We start from the raw sequence: 18,420 nt of genomic DNA on the forward strand, positions 1-18,420 counted from the left end.
TCTGGTCAACTTTGTTCAAACTAACCTTCCGTGCCCCTAGGTAGCAACATAATCATACACTGAAGTCACAAAACACTAAGAACACCTTCCTAATATTGAATCTGCACCTCCCCCTTTTGCCCTCAGAACAGCCTCAATTCGTTGAGGCATACAAGGTGGGGATGTTTTTCAGCGGCAGGGACTGGGAGACTAGTCAGGATTGAGGGAAAGATGAATGTAGCAAAGTACAGAGAGATCCTTGATAAAAACCTGCTCCAGAGTGCTCAGGACCTCAGACTGGGATGAACGTTCACCTTCCAACAGGACAACGACCCTAAGCATACAGCCAATACAACGCAGGAGTCTCTGAATGTCCTTGAGCGGCCCAGCCAGAGTCCGGACTTGCAGACGTGGAGGTGTTACCCCAAAAGAGACAACAGAAACAATAGATTTTTATCAATACTTTATTTATTGGATGTTGTAAAAAAAGAGCTAAAAACATATTACTATTGGCACAGTGCACTGTACAGCACAGCTGTGGAAAGGCTGAGCACAAGCTTTACATTTAAGCAAATCATACAAAACTTGAATAATATTTTACGTCGTGCGTTCATTATGCTTTACAGAATTGGAGGCTGGTGGGAGGAGCTATAGGAGGATGGGCTCATTGTAATGGCTGGAATGTGTCACGACGTCCGCCGAAGTCGGTCCCTCTCCTTGTTCGGGCGGTGTTCGGCGGTCGACGTCACCGACCTTCTAGCCATCATTGATCCATTTTTCATTTTCCATTGGTTTTGTCTTGTCTTCCTACACACCTGGTTCCAATCCCATCAATTACATGTTGTGTATTTAACCCTCTGTTTCTCCTCATGTCCTTGTGGGAGATTGTTTTGTTTGTATGTGATGTGCATTTTAGTATTGGTGTGCAACGGGTTTTGTACCCACTTGTTATTTTGTACATTTTGGTTGTTTTGGAGTTTCAGTATTTATTAAACAACTCCGTTTATACCAAGTTCGTTCTCCTGCGCCTGACTTCCCTGCCACCATCACGCACCCCTTACAGGAATGGAATTAATGGAGCAGAGTCAAACATGTGCTTTCCATATGTATGATCTGTTTGAAACTGTTCCATTTATTCCATTCCAGCCATTACAATGAGCCCGTCCTCCTATAGCTCCTCCCACCAGTCTCCACTGCTTTACAGATAATCAAATGCTCCATACATTTATAAGAAGATAAATGTAGCATTACTTAAAAAATGTATACAAAATATTACATATCACAGAGAACATTGGCATGGGGCCTCTACGTTACATCCTCCCCTAGTCTTAGCGACTGAGCACCATTCGGTTTGTTTCTGCAGGTCCACTAACATACACATGTATCTACTAACTTCGTATCAAGTTGGCTCTGGGGGGGTCCCCATTGGCAGGGCTATCAGGTCTCCAAGGCCAGGGCTCAGGAGCTAAGCCATGGGTGCCGGAGACACTGGGCAGCATTGGCCCTCCTCTCGGGCTGGAAGTCCAACATGCACAACAGGAAGTCAGAGAACAGAGAGGCCTCCTTCAGCAGGAAGTGGTATTTCTCCACCAGCACCTCATACAGACCCCAGGACCGCAGCACCCCGATATGATTCATTTCACCTGGGAGACCACGCAACAGAGAGGAGGGAGAAGAAAGAGAGACTGTAAAACAGAGAGGAGGGTGAGGAAAGAGAGAGGAGGTGAAACAGAGAGGAGGGAGAGGAAAGAGAGAGGGTGAAAGAGAGAGGAAGGAGGAAAGAGAGAGGGTGAAACCGAGAGGAGGGAGAGGAAAGAGAGAAGAGGTGAAACAGAGAGGGGGGATAGGAAAGAGAGAGGGTGAAACAGAGAGGAGGGAGAGGAAAGAGATAAGATGTGAAAAAGAGAGGAGGGAGAGGAAAGAGAGGAGTGAGAGGAAGGAGAAAAGAGGTGAAACAGAGAGGAGGGAGATGAAAGAGAGAAGAGGTGAAACAGAGAGGAGGGAGATGAAAGAGAGAAGAGGTGAAACAGAGAGGGGGGATAGGAAAGAGAGAGGGTGAAACAGAGAGGAGGAGGGGAAAGAGAGAGGTGAATAGAAGGAAGCTTTTTGACTTGGAGAGAAAAAGTATTTGATGTAGTTTTGTCTTAAATAAAACACAATAATTCGTCACATCAGAGTCCTTTATCTAAGTTGGAATAATTTGACTGTTTTCAATGCAATGTCCTTCACTCACCTCTGCGATTGAAGTACTCCACTGAATATTTCCCGGACAAGGCTACTGCTGCTGGGATTTTGCCAAGGAGTTCAATTATATGAGCGATGTGGTCTGGAGGGAACAGAACCAAAATCCCACTGCATAAAACAACTAAGCAAAAGTCACAAAGTGGACACAATGTTGTCTCCATCGAATCCTGTGTCAATATTTTTCACGCCTACCTTCCTCTAAGGAAAAGGTCTTCCCAGCTTTGGGCTCAAACAATGAATCTCCAGTGACCAACTCAAACGCCTAGAATAAAAAGAAGAGAAGTTGAATGGCCAGGAACTATTCTGCAGCGGCACCTACTTAGCTTAGTGCTAGTAGGACGGGTCAATTTGTCTTGATGAGGGGGGATGAACTGGGGGGGTGAACTGGAAGAGTAACTAAACAGCAGGAGTTAAATGATCCTAGTGAATCAGAGGGTACCGGAGAGATCATGGTTGTACTTCAGTGAAGCTGCAAACATATGCAGACATAAGTGTTGTTGGTGATGGTGGTTGTATGGTGGTTTTATAGGTGGTTGTTTGGTGGTTGTATGGTGGTTGTATAGTGGTTGTATGGTGGTTGTATGGTGGTTGTATGGTGGTTTTATAGGTGGTTGTTTGGTGGTTGTATGGTGGTTGTATAGTGGTTGTATGGTGGTTGTATGGTGGTTGTATAGTGGTTGTATGGTGGTTGTATGGTGGTTGTATAGTGGTTTTATGCTGGTTGTATGCTGGTTGTATGGTGGTTGTATAGTGGTTGTATGATGGTTTTATGGTGGTTGTATGGTGGTTGTATGGTGGTTTTATGGTGGTTGAGTGGACGTTGACTCTCTCACCAAGCAGGCTACACTCCAGATGTCTGCTGGTGGGCCGTAGTCAGAGCCCAGTAGAACCTCTAGTGAGCGATACTGACAGGTCTGGATCTCCTCACAGAAATGTTTGTACTGGAATGTCACACAGAGCAAAGGCACAGAGTAAAATACAGTTCTGATCCCAGGGCAGTATTCCACACTAGTCCCTCTTATTTTGCAGCCAACTACTGAGTATGGATGGAGGTTCAGCAATGGCAACGGTTCATAAAGAAGTCGGAAATCAGTATGACGTCATTGTTTTAGCACTATCCACAGAGTTTTTAAACTATAGCGCGCAACATGGTTCAATGCGCCAGTAAATCAGCACAATCAAATCTTTCAGTTTTTCAATTTGGCCTCGTCTTGGAGCTAAAATTGAAATCATGTATACTGTGCTAATGACGATTTAAAAAACAGAGTAATGGAGATCAATGTAAAATACGGCAAACTTAGCAAAATACGTATTTGTGATAAATGCATGGGGGCCCTCAATTTTATGCAACCTCCGCTATAGCTGACAGATCAATACCCACCACCCAACAGGAGCTTCCCAGGTCAGCAATCTTTACTGTGACCTCCTTCAGACTGATGGGAGTCACCAGGTCCTTCTCTGGATAGATAGTAAGAGATGAACAACATACAGTAGAGGGTTATGATAAATGACTTAAATGTAATGTAATGTAAATGTTATGATCTGATTGAAACACTTCAACAGCATACTGGACACAGTCAACCTGAAGTGACAAACAGGCAGAATACACAGTACATCTAAATCTAAAAGTGACATAGAAACAGAATACTAGCCTTCAGTAAAGTGTAGTAAACAGATGTATCATCTGGTGCGCTCAGTGATGACGTCACAGAGTTCTAGAACATCTGTAGATGAACAGTCACATGACCTTACAGAGTTCTAGAACATCTGTAGATGAACAGTCACATGACCTTACAGAGTTCAAGAATATCTGCAGCTGAACAGTTATATGACCTTACAGAGTTCTAGAGTAACTGTAGATGAACAGTCACATGACCTTACAGAGTTCTAGAGTAACTGTAGATGAACAGTCACATGACCTTACAGAGTTCTAGAACATCTGTAGATGAACAGTCACATGACCTTACAGACTTCTAGAATATCTGTAGCTGAACAGTCACATGACCTTACAGAGTCCAAACATTTCTGTAGCTGAACAGTTATATCACCTTACAGAGTTCTAGAATATCTGTAGTTGTACAGTCACATGACCTTACAGAGTTCTAGAACATCTGTAGCTGAACAGTACTCAGTCATATGACCTTACATAATTCTAGAACATTTGTAGCTAAATAGTTATATGACCTTATGGAATTCTAGAACATCTGTAGCTGAACAGTCATATGACCTTACAGAATTCTAGACAATCTGAAGCAAAACAGTCATATGACCTTACAGAGTTCTGGAACATCTGTAGCAAAACAGTCATATGACCTTACAGAGTTCTGGAACATCTGTAGCAAAACAGTCATATGACCTTACAGAGTTCTGGAACATCTGTAGCAAAACAATCATATGACCTTACAGAGTTCTAGAATATCTGAAGCTGAACAGTCACATGACCTTACAGAGTTCTAGAATATCTGTAGCTGTACAGTCACATGACCTTACAGAGTTCTAGAATATCTGTAGCTGAACAGTCACATGACCTTACAGAGTTCTAGAATATCTGTAGCTGTACAGTCACATGACCTTACAGAGTTCTAGAATATCTGTAGCTGAACAGTCACATGACCTTACAGAGTTCTAGAATATCTGTAGCTGAACAGTCACATGACCTTACAGAGTTCTAGAATATCTGTAGCTGTACAGTCATGACATTAGAGTCCTAGAATATCTGTAGCGGAACAGTCACATGACCTTACAGAGTTCTAGAACATCTGTAGCTGAACAGTACTCAGTCATATGACCTTACATAATTCTAGAACATTTGTAGCTAAATAGTTATATGACCTTATGGAATTCTAGAACATCTGTAGCTGAACAGTCATATGACCTTACAGAATTCTAGAAAATCTGAAGCAAAACAGTCATATGACCTTACAGAGTTCTGGAACATCTGTAGCAAAACAGTCATATGACCTTACAGAGTTCTGGAACATCTGTAGCAAAACAGTCATATGACCTTACAGAGCCGCTTATATTGAATAAAGTCACCTTTTACGATGGAGATTTACATGTGTATGAAAACGTCACGCCAGGGTAAACCTACTTGAAACACAGCCCTTATTTTAAGTGTTCCTAAAATCTCCTATGGGAAAAATGAATGGTGGAAAAACGATTGGAACCATTTCCCTGTTTGACAGCTAGGTTTTATGGGTATTATGACACCTCCATTGCGGGTTTGTATTATGTAGCTGAACAGTGAATACTACCTGCTAAACTCATCGACTTGGCATCTTTCCCAGGGAATGGAGGACATGCACTGCCCCCTGCTGTCTGTTTTGGGTTCTGCTCCTCCAAACAAAGCAGTATATTTTCAGGCTTGATGTCTGTGTGGATGATTTTACACTGAGTGTGCAGGTAGTCCAACGCCTGAAGAACCTACAAGGAGCGGGTGATGGCACTGTTAACCCAAAACAACTCCTGCATCAAACTAAAGACGCATCCAGACAGTGTGGTGATTTCGATAATGACGTTTCTACTCATCTTCTATGAACTCTGTCACTCTCTGACCTGAGCAATGACCTGTTTGACCCAAGAAAGCGATAGTCCTGGTTTCCCAAAACAGACCTGCCAACAGCAGAGGTCTGGTCCTAACAGCTCCAGCACTAAGCATACATCTACACACAGGAGGTCAAGGAACCAAACACATCTGAACTCTGAACTTTGACTCCTCATTGTGAGACTGTCAGATTTTGCTACATGTTTGTGTGTGTGTGTGTGTGTGTGTGTGTGTGTGTGTGTGTGTGTGTGTGTGTGTGTGTGTGTGTGTGTGTGTGTGTGTGTGTGATGACTGTGCAGTCTAGGGAAGGATACGGACTCCGTTGACCCCAGCTATCTTAAACTCATCCAACAGTTGGACTATTCTCCGGCTGTGGGGGTGACGAGCCGTGGGACCACTGGCCTGAGGGAGGAGAGGGGGGGAGAGAGTTCAGACTCAGTCCGGACTATACTGACAAGAACTTGTTTAAATAGAAAGATAGAGATGGGTCTGTATGAGACAAGGGAGAAAAATAATAAACCTTGAAAACATGGGGTGGCTGTGAATAAGTCTGGCAGAGAAAGATAAATAACATGAGGTGGACTAAGAGTAAAAATTGTTACTACTGTTTGCCCTTAGGGGTTGAGGACAAGAAAGAGATTGAGGAAGCAATAAATAACCTAAGGTTAGAAATCAGAGAGAAGAAGAGTCTCACACAACGTAGCAGAGTCAGTTCATCTTGCCCAGCCTGTGTGAATCCTTCTCCACTCTTCAAAACCTTCACAGCCACTCGCCTGCCCAACCTGTACACATAGAGTTGACTTTTAATCACACTGCAGCTTTCACTATATGCCAAGAAGGGGAGATTTGAGTATATGCTGACACTGCAACATAGTGAATGTACCTGAGGTCCAAGCAGAGCCAAACAGTGGCGAAGTATCCCCAGCCCAACTTAGACACAACCTGGTATCTCCTGTTGAAGGTGTCTCCAATGTGAACAGGGTGGTACCCCCCTATTGAAACATGCAGGATGAGAACAATAGATGTTACACCTCCAACTGCTGTATTTACTGTCTGGTAACAGACTATTTCTATGCTGGAATGGAATGAATAGGACAGAAATACATGTAAGGAGAAAGACAGAGTTAGTATAGCAGTAGGTAGGTAGTCTAGCTCTTAAAACTTCATTGGGATAGGGGGCAGTATTTTCACGTCCGGATGAAAAACGTGCCCAAAATAAACTGCCTGCTACTCAGGCCCAGAAGCTAGGATATGCTTGTAATTGGTAGATTTAGATAGAAACACTCTAAAGTTTCTAAAACTGTTAGAATTATGTCTGTGAGTATAACAGAACTGATACGGCAGGCAAAACCCCGAGGACGAACCATTCCAAAAAAAATGTATTTCAGTTTACCACTATTTTCATTGGCTAGTACTATAATGATAAGCCCAAGTCCTCCCAAATTGCAGTTCCTAGGGCTTCCACTAGATGTCAACAGTCTTTAGAAAGAGTTTCAGGCTGATTTTTGGAAAAATGACCCAGAAATTATAGTTTTTCTAGGTGGCTCCCATTTTGGCTGTAGTGTTTCCAAGCGCGTGGAAGAAAGCGCGTTCTTTCTTATTTATCTCCGGTAATGAACATACTATTCTCCATCTTAAATTTTATCGTTTATTTGCGTATTAGGATATCTAAGGTTTGATTATAAACGTTGTTTGACTTGTTTGGAAAAGTTTATTAGTAACGTTTGGGATTCATTTTGTATGTATTTTGATGGAGGGAAACTGGGTGGATTATTGACTGAAGCTCGCCAGCTAAACTGAGTTTTTATGGATATAAAGAAGGACATTATCGAACAAAAGGACCATTTGTGATGTAACTGGGACCATTTGGTGTCCCAACAGAAGAAGATCATCAAAGGTAAGGCATTTTTTATATCTTTATTTCTGACTTTCGTGTCGCGCCTGCCTGGTTGAAATATGTTTTTCATGTGTTGGTATGCGGGGTGCTGTCCTCAGATAATCGCATGGTTTGCTTTCGCCGTAAAGCCTTTTTGAAATCTGACACGGCGGCTGGATTAACAACAAGTTAAGCTTTATTTTGATGTATTACACTTGTGATTTTATGAAAGTTAAATATTTATAGTAATTTAATTTGAATTTGGTGCTCTGCAATTTCACCGGATGTTGTCGAGGTGTCCCGCTAGCGGCACGCCTTTCCCAAACAGGTTTTAAGAGCTTTGGTCCAGTAACAGAGTTAGTATAGCGGTAGGTAGGTAGCCTAGCTCTTAAGAGCTTTGGTCCAGTAACAGAGTTAGTATAGCGGTAGGTAGGTAGCCTAGCTCTTAAGAGCTTTGGTTCAGTAACAGACTTAATATAGCGGTAGGTAGGTAGCCTAGCTCTTAAGAGCTTTGGTCCAGTAACAGAGTCAGTATAGCGGTAGGTAGGTAGCCTAGCTCTTAAGAGCTTTGGTCCAGTAACAGAGTTAGTATATCGGTAGGTAGGGCAGCAGGTAGCCTAGCTCATAAGAGCATTGGGCCAGTAAACGAAAGGTAGCTGGTTTGAATCCCTGAGCCGACTAGGTGACAAATCTGTTTATGCCCTTGAGCAAAGCTCTTAACCCTAATTGCTCCTGTAAGTCACTCTGGATAAGAGCGTCTGCTATATGACCAAACGGACCATGGCAGTATTCTCTGGGGTCCTCTCTGTCCAGTGACTCCTCTTGCTCCATCTGTTCCAAACGATTCAGCTTATCAAGTCCATTCGATGTCCCAGGTTTACTGCTGTAACACACACATGCCAATACACATACTGTTCAAACTTACTGTACACACATACTGTCAGCCTGTCTGATCCTACACAGGGCAGAGATGTGACCCCTCTGTCAGCCTGGCTGATCCTACACAGTGCAGAGATGTGACCCCTCTGTCAGCCTGTCTGATCCTACACAGGGCAGAGATGTGACCCCTCTATCAGCCTGGCTGATCCTACACAGAGCAGAGATGTGACCCCTCTGTCAGCCTGGCTGATCCTACACAGTGCAGAGATGTGACCCCTCTGTCAGCCTGTCTGATCCTACACAGGGCAGAGATGTGACCCCTCTATCAGCCTGGCTGATCCTACACAGAGCAGAGATGTGACCCCTCTGTCAGCCTGGCTGATCCTACACAGGGCAGAGATGTGACCTCTCTGTCAGCCTGTCTGATCCTACACAGAGCAGAGATGTAACCCCTCTGTCAGCCTGTCTGATCCTACACAGAGCAGAGATGTGACCCCTCTGTCAGCCTTTCTGATCCTACACAGAGCAGAGATGTAACCCCTCTATCAATGTCTGGTTGCTGGGAGCAGACAGGAACACTTCCCTTGCTGTTTACAGGACTCAGAATGGGATTTGGACTTTAAACTATATCTTCAGCCAGCGGTAAAATTCAATAGGATATGCTGTATCAGGTAAGTGTTCTATAAATAATTCAACAGGATATGTTGTATCAGGTAAGTGTTCTATAAATAATTAAACTGGATATGCTGTATCAGGTAAGTGTTCTATAAATAATTCAACAGGATATGTTGTATCAGGTAAGTGTTCTATAAATAATTCAACAGGATATGTTGTATCAGGTAAGTGTTCTATAAATAATTCAACAGGATATGTTGTATCAGGTAAGTGTTCTATAAATAATTCAACAGGATATGTTGTATCAGGTAAGTGTTCTATAAATAATTCAACAGGATATGTTGTATCAGGTAAGTGTTCTATAAATAATTCAACAAGATATGCTGTATCATGTAAATGTACTACAGTGGAAGCTGCTGAGGGGAGGACAGCTCATAATAATGGCTGGAATGGAGAATGGAATGGTATTAAACACATGGTTTCTATATGGTTGATACCATTCCATTGACTCCATTACAGCCAATATTATGAGCCGTCCTCCCTTCAGCAGCCTCCACTGGTGTACTATAAATATTGCCTTGGTGTTTGTCTTGTGCAGATCTATCTATAAAAAAACACAGCTTTTTTGAAACATTTATTTACAGTCAACTATCTTCTGCAGGACTGTCTCTCAGCATGTTTTGGCTCCAGTTTAGAGCGTTGATATTGGCCCAGGTCCTTGACACGGTGACAGACCCAGTGAAATAATGTCACCTCCACAGGCACTAAAATAATCCACATATTCTCAATGTGCGCCAGGCGAGCTAAACATGGACCTCCTGCCTCTTTGGCCATGGAAACAAACGTTATCAGTTGGCTGACAGACATTTTGCACTGTTTCGCTGTGGTTTTAGTCATCAATCTAGCAAGAGGGCAATATTTTATTAATGTAGTAGTGTTTCTTGACTAAAACCCCCAAAATGTATCATATTACTCCAGTGCAAGCCTGGGTTCCTGTTAAGGCTAGCGCTGATTTCAAAGTTTTACTACTAACCTACGAAGCATTACATGGACTTTGTCCTACCTATCTCTCCGATTTGGTCCTGCTGTACATACCTACACGTACGCTACAGTCACAAGACGCAGGCCTCCTTATTGTCCCTACAGCAAACAGCTGGAGGCAGCGCTTTTTCCTATAGAGCTCTATTTTTATGGAATGGTCTGCCTATCCATGTGAGAGATGCAGACTTGGGCTTGACCTTTAAATCTTTACTGAAGGTCGGTCCTATGATTGGGTGTAGTCTGGCAAAGGGGTGCAAAGGTGAACGGCAAGGCACTGGAGTGACGAACCACCCTTGCTGTCTCTGCCTGGCCGGCTCCCCTCTCTCCACTGGGATTCTCTGCCTCTGACCCTATTACGGGGGCTTACTAGTGCTCTTCCATGCCGTCCCTAAGAGGGGTGCGTCCCTTGAGTGGGTTGAGTCACTGACGTGATCTTCCTATCTGATATGGCGCCCACTCGGGCTCATGCGGTGGAGGTGATTTTCATGGGATATACTCAGCTATACTCAGGGCAGTAAGTTGGTGGTCTATTGATATCCCTCAAGTGGTGTGGGGGCTGTACTTTGGCAAAGTGGGTGGGGTTATATCCTACCTGGTTGGCCCTGCCCGGTTGGCCCTGTCCAGGGGTATTGACGGACGGGGCCACAGTTACACTGACTCCCTCTGTCTCAGCCTCCAGTATCTATTCTGCAATGGTCTATGTGCCAGGGGGCTAGGGTCAGTCTGTCCGATCTGGTGAAATTATCCTGTCTTATCTGGTGAAATTATCCTGTCTTATTTGGTGAAATTCTCCTGTCTTATTTGGTGTCCTGTGTGAACTTAACCTGTTGGGGCTAGGGGGCAGTATTTGCACGGCCGGATAAAAAACGTACCCGATTTAAACTGGTTACTACTCTTGCCCAGAAACGAGAATATGCATATAATTAGTAGATTTGGATAGAAAACACTCTAAAGTTTCTAAAACTGTTTGAATGGTGTCTGTGAGTATAACAGAACTCATATGGCAGGCCAAAACCTGAGAAGATTCCATACAGGAAGTGCCCTGTCTGACAATTTGTTCTCCTTCTGTGGCATCTCTATCAAAAATACAGCATCTCTGCTGTAACGTGACATTTTCTAAGGCTTCCATTGGCTCTCAGAAGGCACCAGAAAGTGGAATGACGTCTCTACAGTCTCTGGGCGAAAAACAGCAGGAGTTTTTGTGAGTGGTCAGGCGGGGAACAATGACACTGGAGATGCGCGTCCATGAGACGACTCCATGTTTTCTTTCAGTATTTGAATGAATACAACGTCGCCTGGTTGGAATATTATCACGATTTTACGTGAAAAATAGCATAAAAATGGATTTTAAACAGTGTTTGACATGTTTCGAAGTACGGTAATGGAATATTTTGACATTTTTTGTCACGAAATTCACTCGCGTGTCACCCTTCGGATACTGACCTGAACACACAAACAAAACGGAGGTATTTGGATATAACTATGGATTATTTGGAACCAAAACAACATTTGTTGTTGAAGTAGAAGTCCTGGGAGTGCATTCTGACAAAGAACAGCAAAGGTAATCCAATTTTTCTTATAGTAAATCTGAGTTTGGTGAGGGCCAAACTTGGTGGGTGTCAAATTAGCTAGCCATGATGGCCGGGCTATCTACTGAGAATATTGCAAAATGTGCTTTCGCCGAAAAGCTATTTTAAAATCTGACACCGCGATTGCATAAAGGAGTTCTGTATCTATAATTCTTAAAATAATTGTTATGTATTTTGTGAACGTTAATCGTGAGTAATTTAGTAAATTCACCGGAAGTTTGCGGTGGGTATGCTAGTTCTGAACATCACATGCTAATGTAAAAAGCTGGTTTTTGATATAAATATGAACTTGATTGAACAAAACATGCATGTGTTGTATAACATAATGTCCTAGGAGTGTCATCTGATGAAGATCATCAAAGGTTAGTGCTGCATTTAGCTGTGGTTTTGGTTTTTGTGACATATATGCTTGCTTTGAAAATGGCTGTGTGATTATTTTTGGCAGGATACTCTCCTGACATAATCTAATGTTTTGCTTTCGCTGTAAAGCCTTTTTGAAATCGGACAACATGGTTAGATTAACGAGAGTCTTGTCTTTAAAATGGTGTAAAATAGTCATATGTTTGAGAAATTGAAGTTATAGCATTTATGAGGTATTTGTATTTCACGCCACGCGATTCCACTGGCTGTTGACTAGGGTGGGACAGAAGTTAAGTAACATAACCATAGCAAGCGTCCCACCTTGCCCAGGGAGGTTAACCTGTTTGGGATAGGGGGCAGTATTTTCATGGCCGGATAAAAAACGTACCCGATTTAATCTGGTTACTACTCCTGCCCAGAAAATAGAATATGCATATTATTAGTAGATTTGGATAGAAAACACTCTGAAGTTTCTAAAACGGTTTGAATGGTGTCTGTGAGTATAACAGAATTAATATGGCAGGCAAAAACCTGAGAAAAATACAACCAGGAAATGAAAAATTTGGTGCCTGTAGGTTTTTCAAGTCATTGCCAATCGACCACACAGTGACTAAGGATTCATTTTGCACTTACTAAGGCTTCCACTAGATGTCAACAGTCTTTAGAAAGTTGTTTCAGGCGTCTATTATGAACAGAGACCAAATGAGAAGGCTGGGAAGTTGGTGACCCAAGGAAGGATGTCAGTTCATTGGCGCGCATTGACGTGAGAGGTAGCTCTGTTCCAAAATGTTTTTCAAGACAATGCATGAGTCCGGTTGGAATATTACTGAAGTTTCACGTTATAAAGGCCCTAAAGATTGATGCTATAGAACGTTTGACATGTTTGAACGAAAGTAAATATCATTTTTTTTTAACTTTTCGTCGTGACATTTTCCTTGCGCGTCCTACATTTTGAGTAGTTTACTGAACGCGCAAACAACATGGAGTTATTTGGACATAAATTATGAACTTTATCGAACAAAACAACATTTGTTGTGGACCTGGGAATTCCTGGAAGTGCCTTCTGATGAAGATTATTTAAGGTAAGTGAATATTTCTAATGCTATTTATGCATTTAGATGACTCCAAAATGGCGGCTATCTGTATTGCGTAGTGTATTTTTCTGAGCACAGTACTCAGATTATTGCAAAGTGTGCTTTCCCAGTAAAGTTATTTTGAAATCTGTCAATGCGGTTGCATTCAGGAGAGGTTAATCTATAATTCTTTGAATAACAGTTTCATATTTTATCAACGTTTATGACGAGTATTTTTGTAAATTTTAGTGCTGATTCACCGGAAGTTTTGGGGGAAATACATTTTCTGAACGACATGCGCCAATGTAAAATGCTGTTTTTGGATATAAATATGAACTTGATAGAACAAAAATGCATGTATTGTCTAACATAATGTCCTAGGAGTGTCATCTGATGAAGATTGTCAAAGGTTAGTGCATAATTTTAGCTGGTTTTCTGCTTTTGGTGATGCCTGTCCTTGCATTGAAAATGGCTGTGTAATTTTTTGTCTATGTACTGTCCTAACATAATCTAACTATATGCTTTCGCCGTAAAGCCTCTTTGAAATCGGACAATGTGGTTGGATTAAGGAGATGTTTATCTTTCAAATGGTGTAAAATAGTTGATTGTTTGAGAAATTGAAATGATTAGATTTTTGCTGTTTTGAATTTCGCGCCATGATATCTTGTCAAGCATTCCCGTTACCGGGATGAGAACGGGAAAGGGTCCCATAGAGGTTAATTAAGTGTGTAGGTCGCATTCTTCATAGCAGAGCTATATCGCCTAATCGAAACAAATTCAGCGATTGCTTTGTCATGTCTGTGCCGTGAAGTGGTCGAGCTGGATAAATGTTTTTCTGAGGACCGTGGTGTTGCGGTGAAGTGATGTAAATGGATGTAATGATGCATCCAACCACCAGAGGGAGGCAAATACATGTTTATTTGACAGAAGACGTTTACATGGTTCTAGGAAGGTCTGGATGGCTGTCTTCTGACTTATAAAATGGTGGGAAATCACTAAAATAATTAATGTAAACATATACAGTTGAAGTCGGAAGTTTACATACAATTAGGTTGGAGTCATTAAAACTAGTTTTTCAACCACTAGTTTTTCAACCACACTAACAAACTATTAGTTTTGGCAAGTCGGTTAGGACATCTATTACTTTGTGCATGACACAAGTTATTTTTCCAACAATTGTTTACAGACAGATTATTTCACTTATAATTCACTGTATCACAATTCCAGTGGGTCAGAAGTTTACATACACTAAATTGACTGTGCCTTTTAAACAGCTTGGAAAATTCCAGAAAATGATGTCATGGCTTTAGAAGCTTCTGATAGGCTAATTGACATCATTTGAGTCAATTGGAGGTGTACCTGTGGATGTATTTCAAGGCCTACCTTCAAACTCAGTGCCTCTTTGCTTGACATCATGGGAAAATCAAAAGTAATCCGGCAAGACCTCAGAAAAAAATTGTAGACCTCCACAAGTCTGGTTCATCCTTGGGAGCAATTTCCAAAAGCCTGAAGGTACCACATTCATCTGTACAAACAATAGTACGCAAGTATGAACACCATGGGACCATGCAGCCGTCATACCGCTCAGGAAGGAGACGTGTTTTGACTCCTAGAGATGAACGTACTTTGGTGCGAAAAGTGCATATCAATCCCAGAACAACAGCAAAGGACCTTGTGAAGATGCTGGAGGAAACAGGTACAAAATTATCTATACCCACTGTAAAACGAGTCCTATATCGACATAACCTAAAAGGCTGCTCAGCAAGGAAGAAACCACTGCTCCAAAACCGAAGTAAAAAAAGTTAGACTACGGTTTGTAACTGCACATGGGGACAAAGATCATACTTTTTGGAGAAATGTCCTCTGGTCTGATGAAACAAAAATAGAACTGTTTGGCCATAATGACCATCGGTATGTTTGGAGGAAAAAGGGGGATGCTTGCAAGCCGAAGAACACCATCCCAACCATGAAGCATGGGGGTGGCAGCATCATGTTGTGGGGGTGCTTTGCTGCAGGAGGGAGTGGTGCACTTCACAATATAGATGGCATCATGAGGTAGGAAAATGATGTGGATATATTGAAGCAACATCCCAAGACATCAGTGTCATGACGTTGGCCTGTTGGTCAGGTTTATGACCCCCATAAATACCTTCTCTCTACTCTACAGAGTGACTATTGGAAAGCCCTTTCTTAACATAGAGAGAGAGTCTGGTAACATCCAGTGGTTGGTGAACAGAATCATATTTCGGTAATCCAACCAGTTGAAAATATGCGTTGGTACTTACAGTAAAGAATATGATGTCAGATCAGTTGTAATCTGAGACATTATTACTGATGATAGGATGACATAAACTGTATCTTGGAAAGTCTATACATTCTAGTTATCAGATCCACATGGAATTGTTGTGCAATTTAAACGTTTAAATATGAAACTATATGTGAAAAGATTAAATGTAATTTTAGCTTCTAAATGAGAGAATTGTTTCCATAAGGTAAATTCTGTTCACTCCGTGGCCCCGCCCAAGTGAAAACTATTGTTGTAAACTATGAAACACACCCATCTCTCCCGACTACATAAGCCCCTATTAACGAAATTAACATTTATGTTCCCGAGGATGTGAGAACGACAGTCCATACGTTAAAGGGGCTAATATCAAACTACTGAACTAAGCCAACTTCAGCGTGAGCTTAAAGTATGGCAACTTGGTATGAACTTTGAACTCTTATTCACTAAAGAAATTATACCTCCTAGCCGTTGAGTGAGCTGCAGCAGCTGTAAACGTGAGCAAGGAAAGGACGGACCAAGTATCTCTTCTACCAAACACACGACGCTACTACAAAGCATTCGTTCTACCAGACATTCTTCAGAGGACAGGAAGATCTCTGTTGGGCAACACGGCCTTCCATCTACGACCAACCTATTGAAGCACAGCTCAGAGTAAATATTTCTTGCGTTTTCATTTTCCAAATGGGCGGTTATTTAGAATGCATAAGATTCTGTATTTACGATAGCATAGCTTTACAAGGTCCGATCAGAGACCACATCCCTTTGTTCCTCAGTCTTCCCGCGCTTTCATTCAAAACCCAACCCCCTTTCTTTGTGTAACCAGCCGTCATATCTGTTCCGTCCGCTAGGGACGTTTTCTTTTATGACATAATTAGTAATCAATGTATGACCCATCCTGTGTATATGCAATTCTGTGTGATTGTTTAGCTATTTAGTAAATAAATAATTAAACGAAATGTTGTATTGCTGATTCAACTTGTTAGCCAGGATTCGTGAAGATAACCAAGAGTTTACGATGTTCAAATGAGACTGAATAAGGTGACGATTATTAATTGACTGCTACTGATGTAAAAGATTACCAGGTCTTTAAGAGTTTATTCGGAAGATAACAGCTCTATAAACATTCCTTCGTGGTGCCCCGACTTTCTGGTTAATTACATTTACATGATTAGTTCAATCAGGTAATATTAATTACAGAGAAATTATTTTATAGAATAGCATGTCATATCACTTAATCCGGCATAGCAAAGACACAACATCAGTCAGGAAGTTAAAGCTTGGTCGCAAATAGGTCTTCCAAATGGACAATGACCCCAAGCATACTTCCGAAGTTGTGTCAAAATGGCCTTTGGAAAACAAAGTCAAGGTATTGGAGTGGCCATCACAAAGCCCTCACCTCAATCCTATTGAAAATGTGTGGGCAGGACTGAAAAAGTGTGTGTGAGCAAGGAGGCCTACAAACCTGACTCAGTTACACCAGCTCTCTCAGGAGGAATGGGCCAAAATCCACCCAAGCTTGTGGAAGTCAACCCGAGATGTTTGACCCAAGTTAAGCAATTTAAAGGCAATGCTACCAAATACTAATTGTGTATGTAAACTTCTGACCGACTGGGAATTTGATGAAAGAAATAAAAGTTGAAATAAATCATTCTCTCTACTATTATTCTGACATTTCACATTCTTAAAATAAAGTGGTGATCCTAACTGACCTAAAACAGGGGATTTTTACCAGGATTAAATGTCAGGAATTGTGAAAAACTGAGTTTAAATGTATTTGGTTAAGGTGTATGTACATTTCTGACTTCAACTGTACATAAATAATTATAGTGCCGATTTCGGGGACTGTCAGTTTAAGATTAACGCAAAAATATAAATTGGTTTCCGTTTTCTGAGGCAGGCTCAACCACAGGGTTAAATCTCAATGCTGCATCAAAATCATAAAAAAATAGTCTATTACAGGAGGTATATTCTGTGACAGAAACTTTAAATACATGTGAGTATCGATCACAATCCAGAGTGGTGACTAGGTAACAGGCTCAATCCATTATGAGGACACTGCATCAGAGATGCACCTTTCAACAAGTAATAATCTGTGTACGGAATGTCCCTCTACAATCTGTAGGCTATGGATCATAACAAGTGTAATCCAAATGGACTTTTATGAAAGGAGCCTGTGTAGTGTTGAGAATAAATTATACTTACGGTTTCTGGGCCGCCTGTACAGAAGTCCGATCTGAGCACATGACTGAATAGGACACAGCCTGTAGACAGTAGAACTCTGACTGACTGTGACCAGTTAGCTGTGTTTAGGTATGAGGAGCTATGAGGAGGCTTGGTCTCAACATGGAAATCCCCAACCTCCCAAACCCTCTGTTAAGTTTCTCTCTCTCTCTCTCTCTCTCTCTCTCTCTCTCTCTCTCTCTCGTGTAGAGGGTTTCTGTACAGCACTTTGAGATATCAGCTGATGTAAGAAGGGCTTTATAAATACATTTGATTTGATTTGAATTATATCTCTCCACACCCATATGGAATATTTCTACAGATTACTATAGAATACTACAGTACTTCCTATATAATGCTATAGTAAACTGTAGTATACTGTAGAATACCATACTACACACTGTAGTATCCTTCGATCATGTGTAGTACTTACTATAGAATTTTGTAAATTCTACAGTAATGTCCTCAAAAACATTACAGTCCACAAAACACTACACTTTTTTAACTATAGTAAATACTACAGTATTTAATTTCCCTCCCCCATAAAGCAATCTGTGCCACCCATAAGTGAGAAACCTACATGCCAAGTATAGACCATATTGTGTTCCTACAGGTTATAGAAAATAGCTTTTTCTTTTAGTATTTCTCCAGTAGGTTTCCTGAAGGAGAAAGCCTCCACTTCTATGTCAAATATTACAAAACCAAAACACTAC

General features: G+C 41.5%; 1 protein-coding gene across 2 annotated transcripts; it reads right to left on the reverse strand.

Annotated features, from left to right (window-relative positions):
- Positions 1-427: 427 nt before the first annotated feature.
- LOC106572758 (SRSF protein kinase 3) lies at positions 428-17,842 on the reverse strand. 2 transcript variants are annotated; one of them, XM_014147221.2, is made up of 12 exons: positions 17,690-17,842; positions 8,423-8,526; positions 6,651-6,759; positions 6,462-6,549; positions 6,082-6,169; positions 5,779-5,885; positions 5,478-5,646; positions 3,605-3,681; positions 3,057-3,164; positions 2,416-2,485; positions 2,213-2,305; positions 428-1,622 (listed from the first exon to the last, which is right to left on the reverse strand). In XM_014147221.2, the coding sequence occupies exons 1-12, from the start codon at positions 17,728-17,730 to the stop codon at positions 1,438-1,440; spliced, it is 1,239 nt and encodes a 412-aa protein (XP_014002696.2). In that variant the 5' UTR covers positions 17,731-17,842; the 3' UTR covers positions 428-1,437. The 2 variants fall into 2 exon arrangements, with proteins under 2 accessions (XP_014002696.2, XP_014002694.2); XM_014147219.2 differs by having other exon boundaries at positions 428-1,664.
- Between the last annotated feature and the right edge of the window lie 578 nt (positions 17,843-18,420).

The sequence above is a fragment of the Salmo salar genome, chromosome ssa15 (genome assembly GCF_905237065.1).
Source record: "Salmo salar chromosome ssa15, Ssal_v3.1, whole genome shotgun sequence".
NCBI classification, from domain to species: Eukaryota; Metazoa; Chordata; class Actinopteri; order Salmoniformes; family Salmonidae; genus Salmo; species Salmo salar.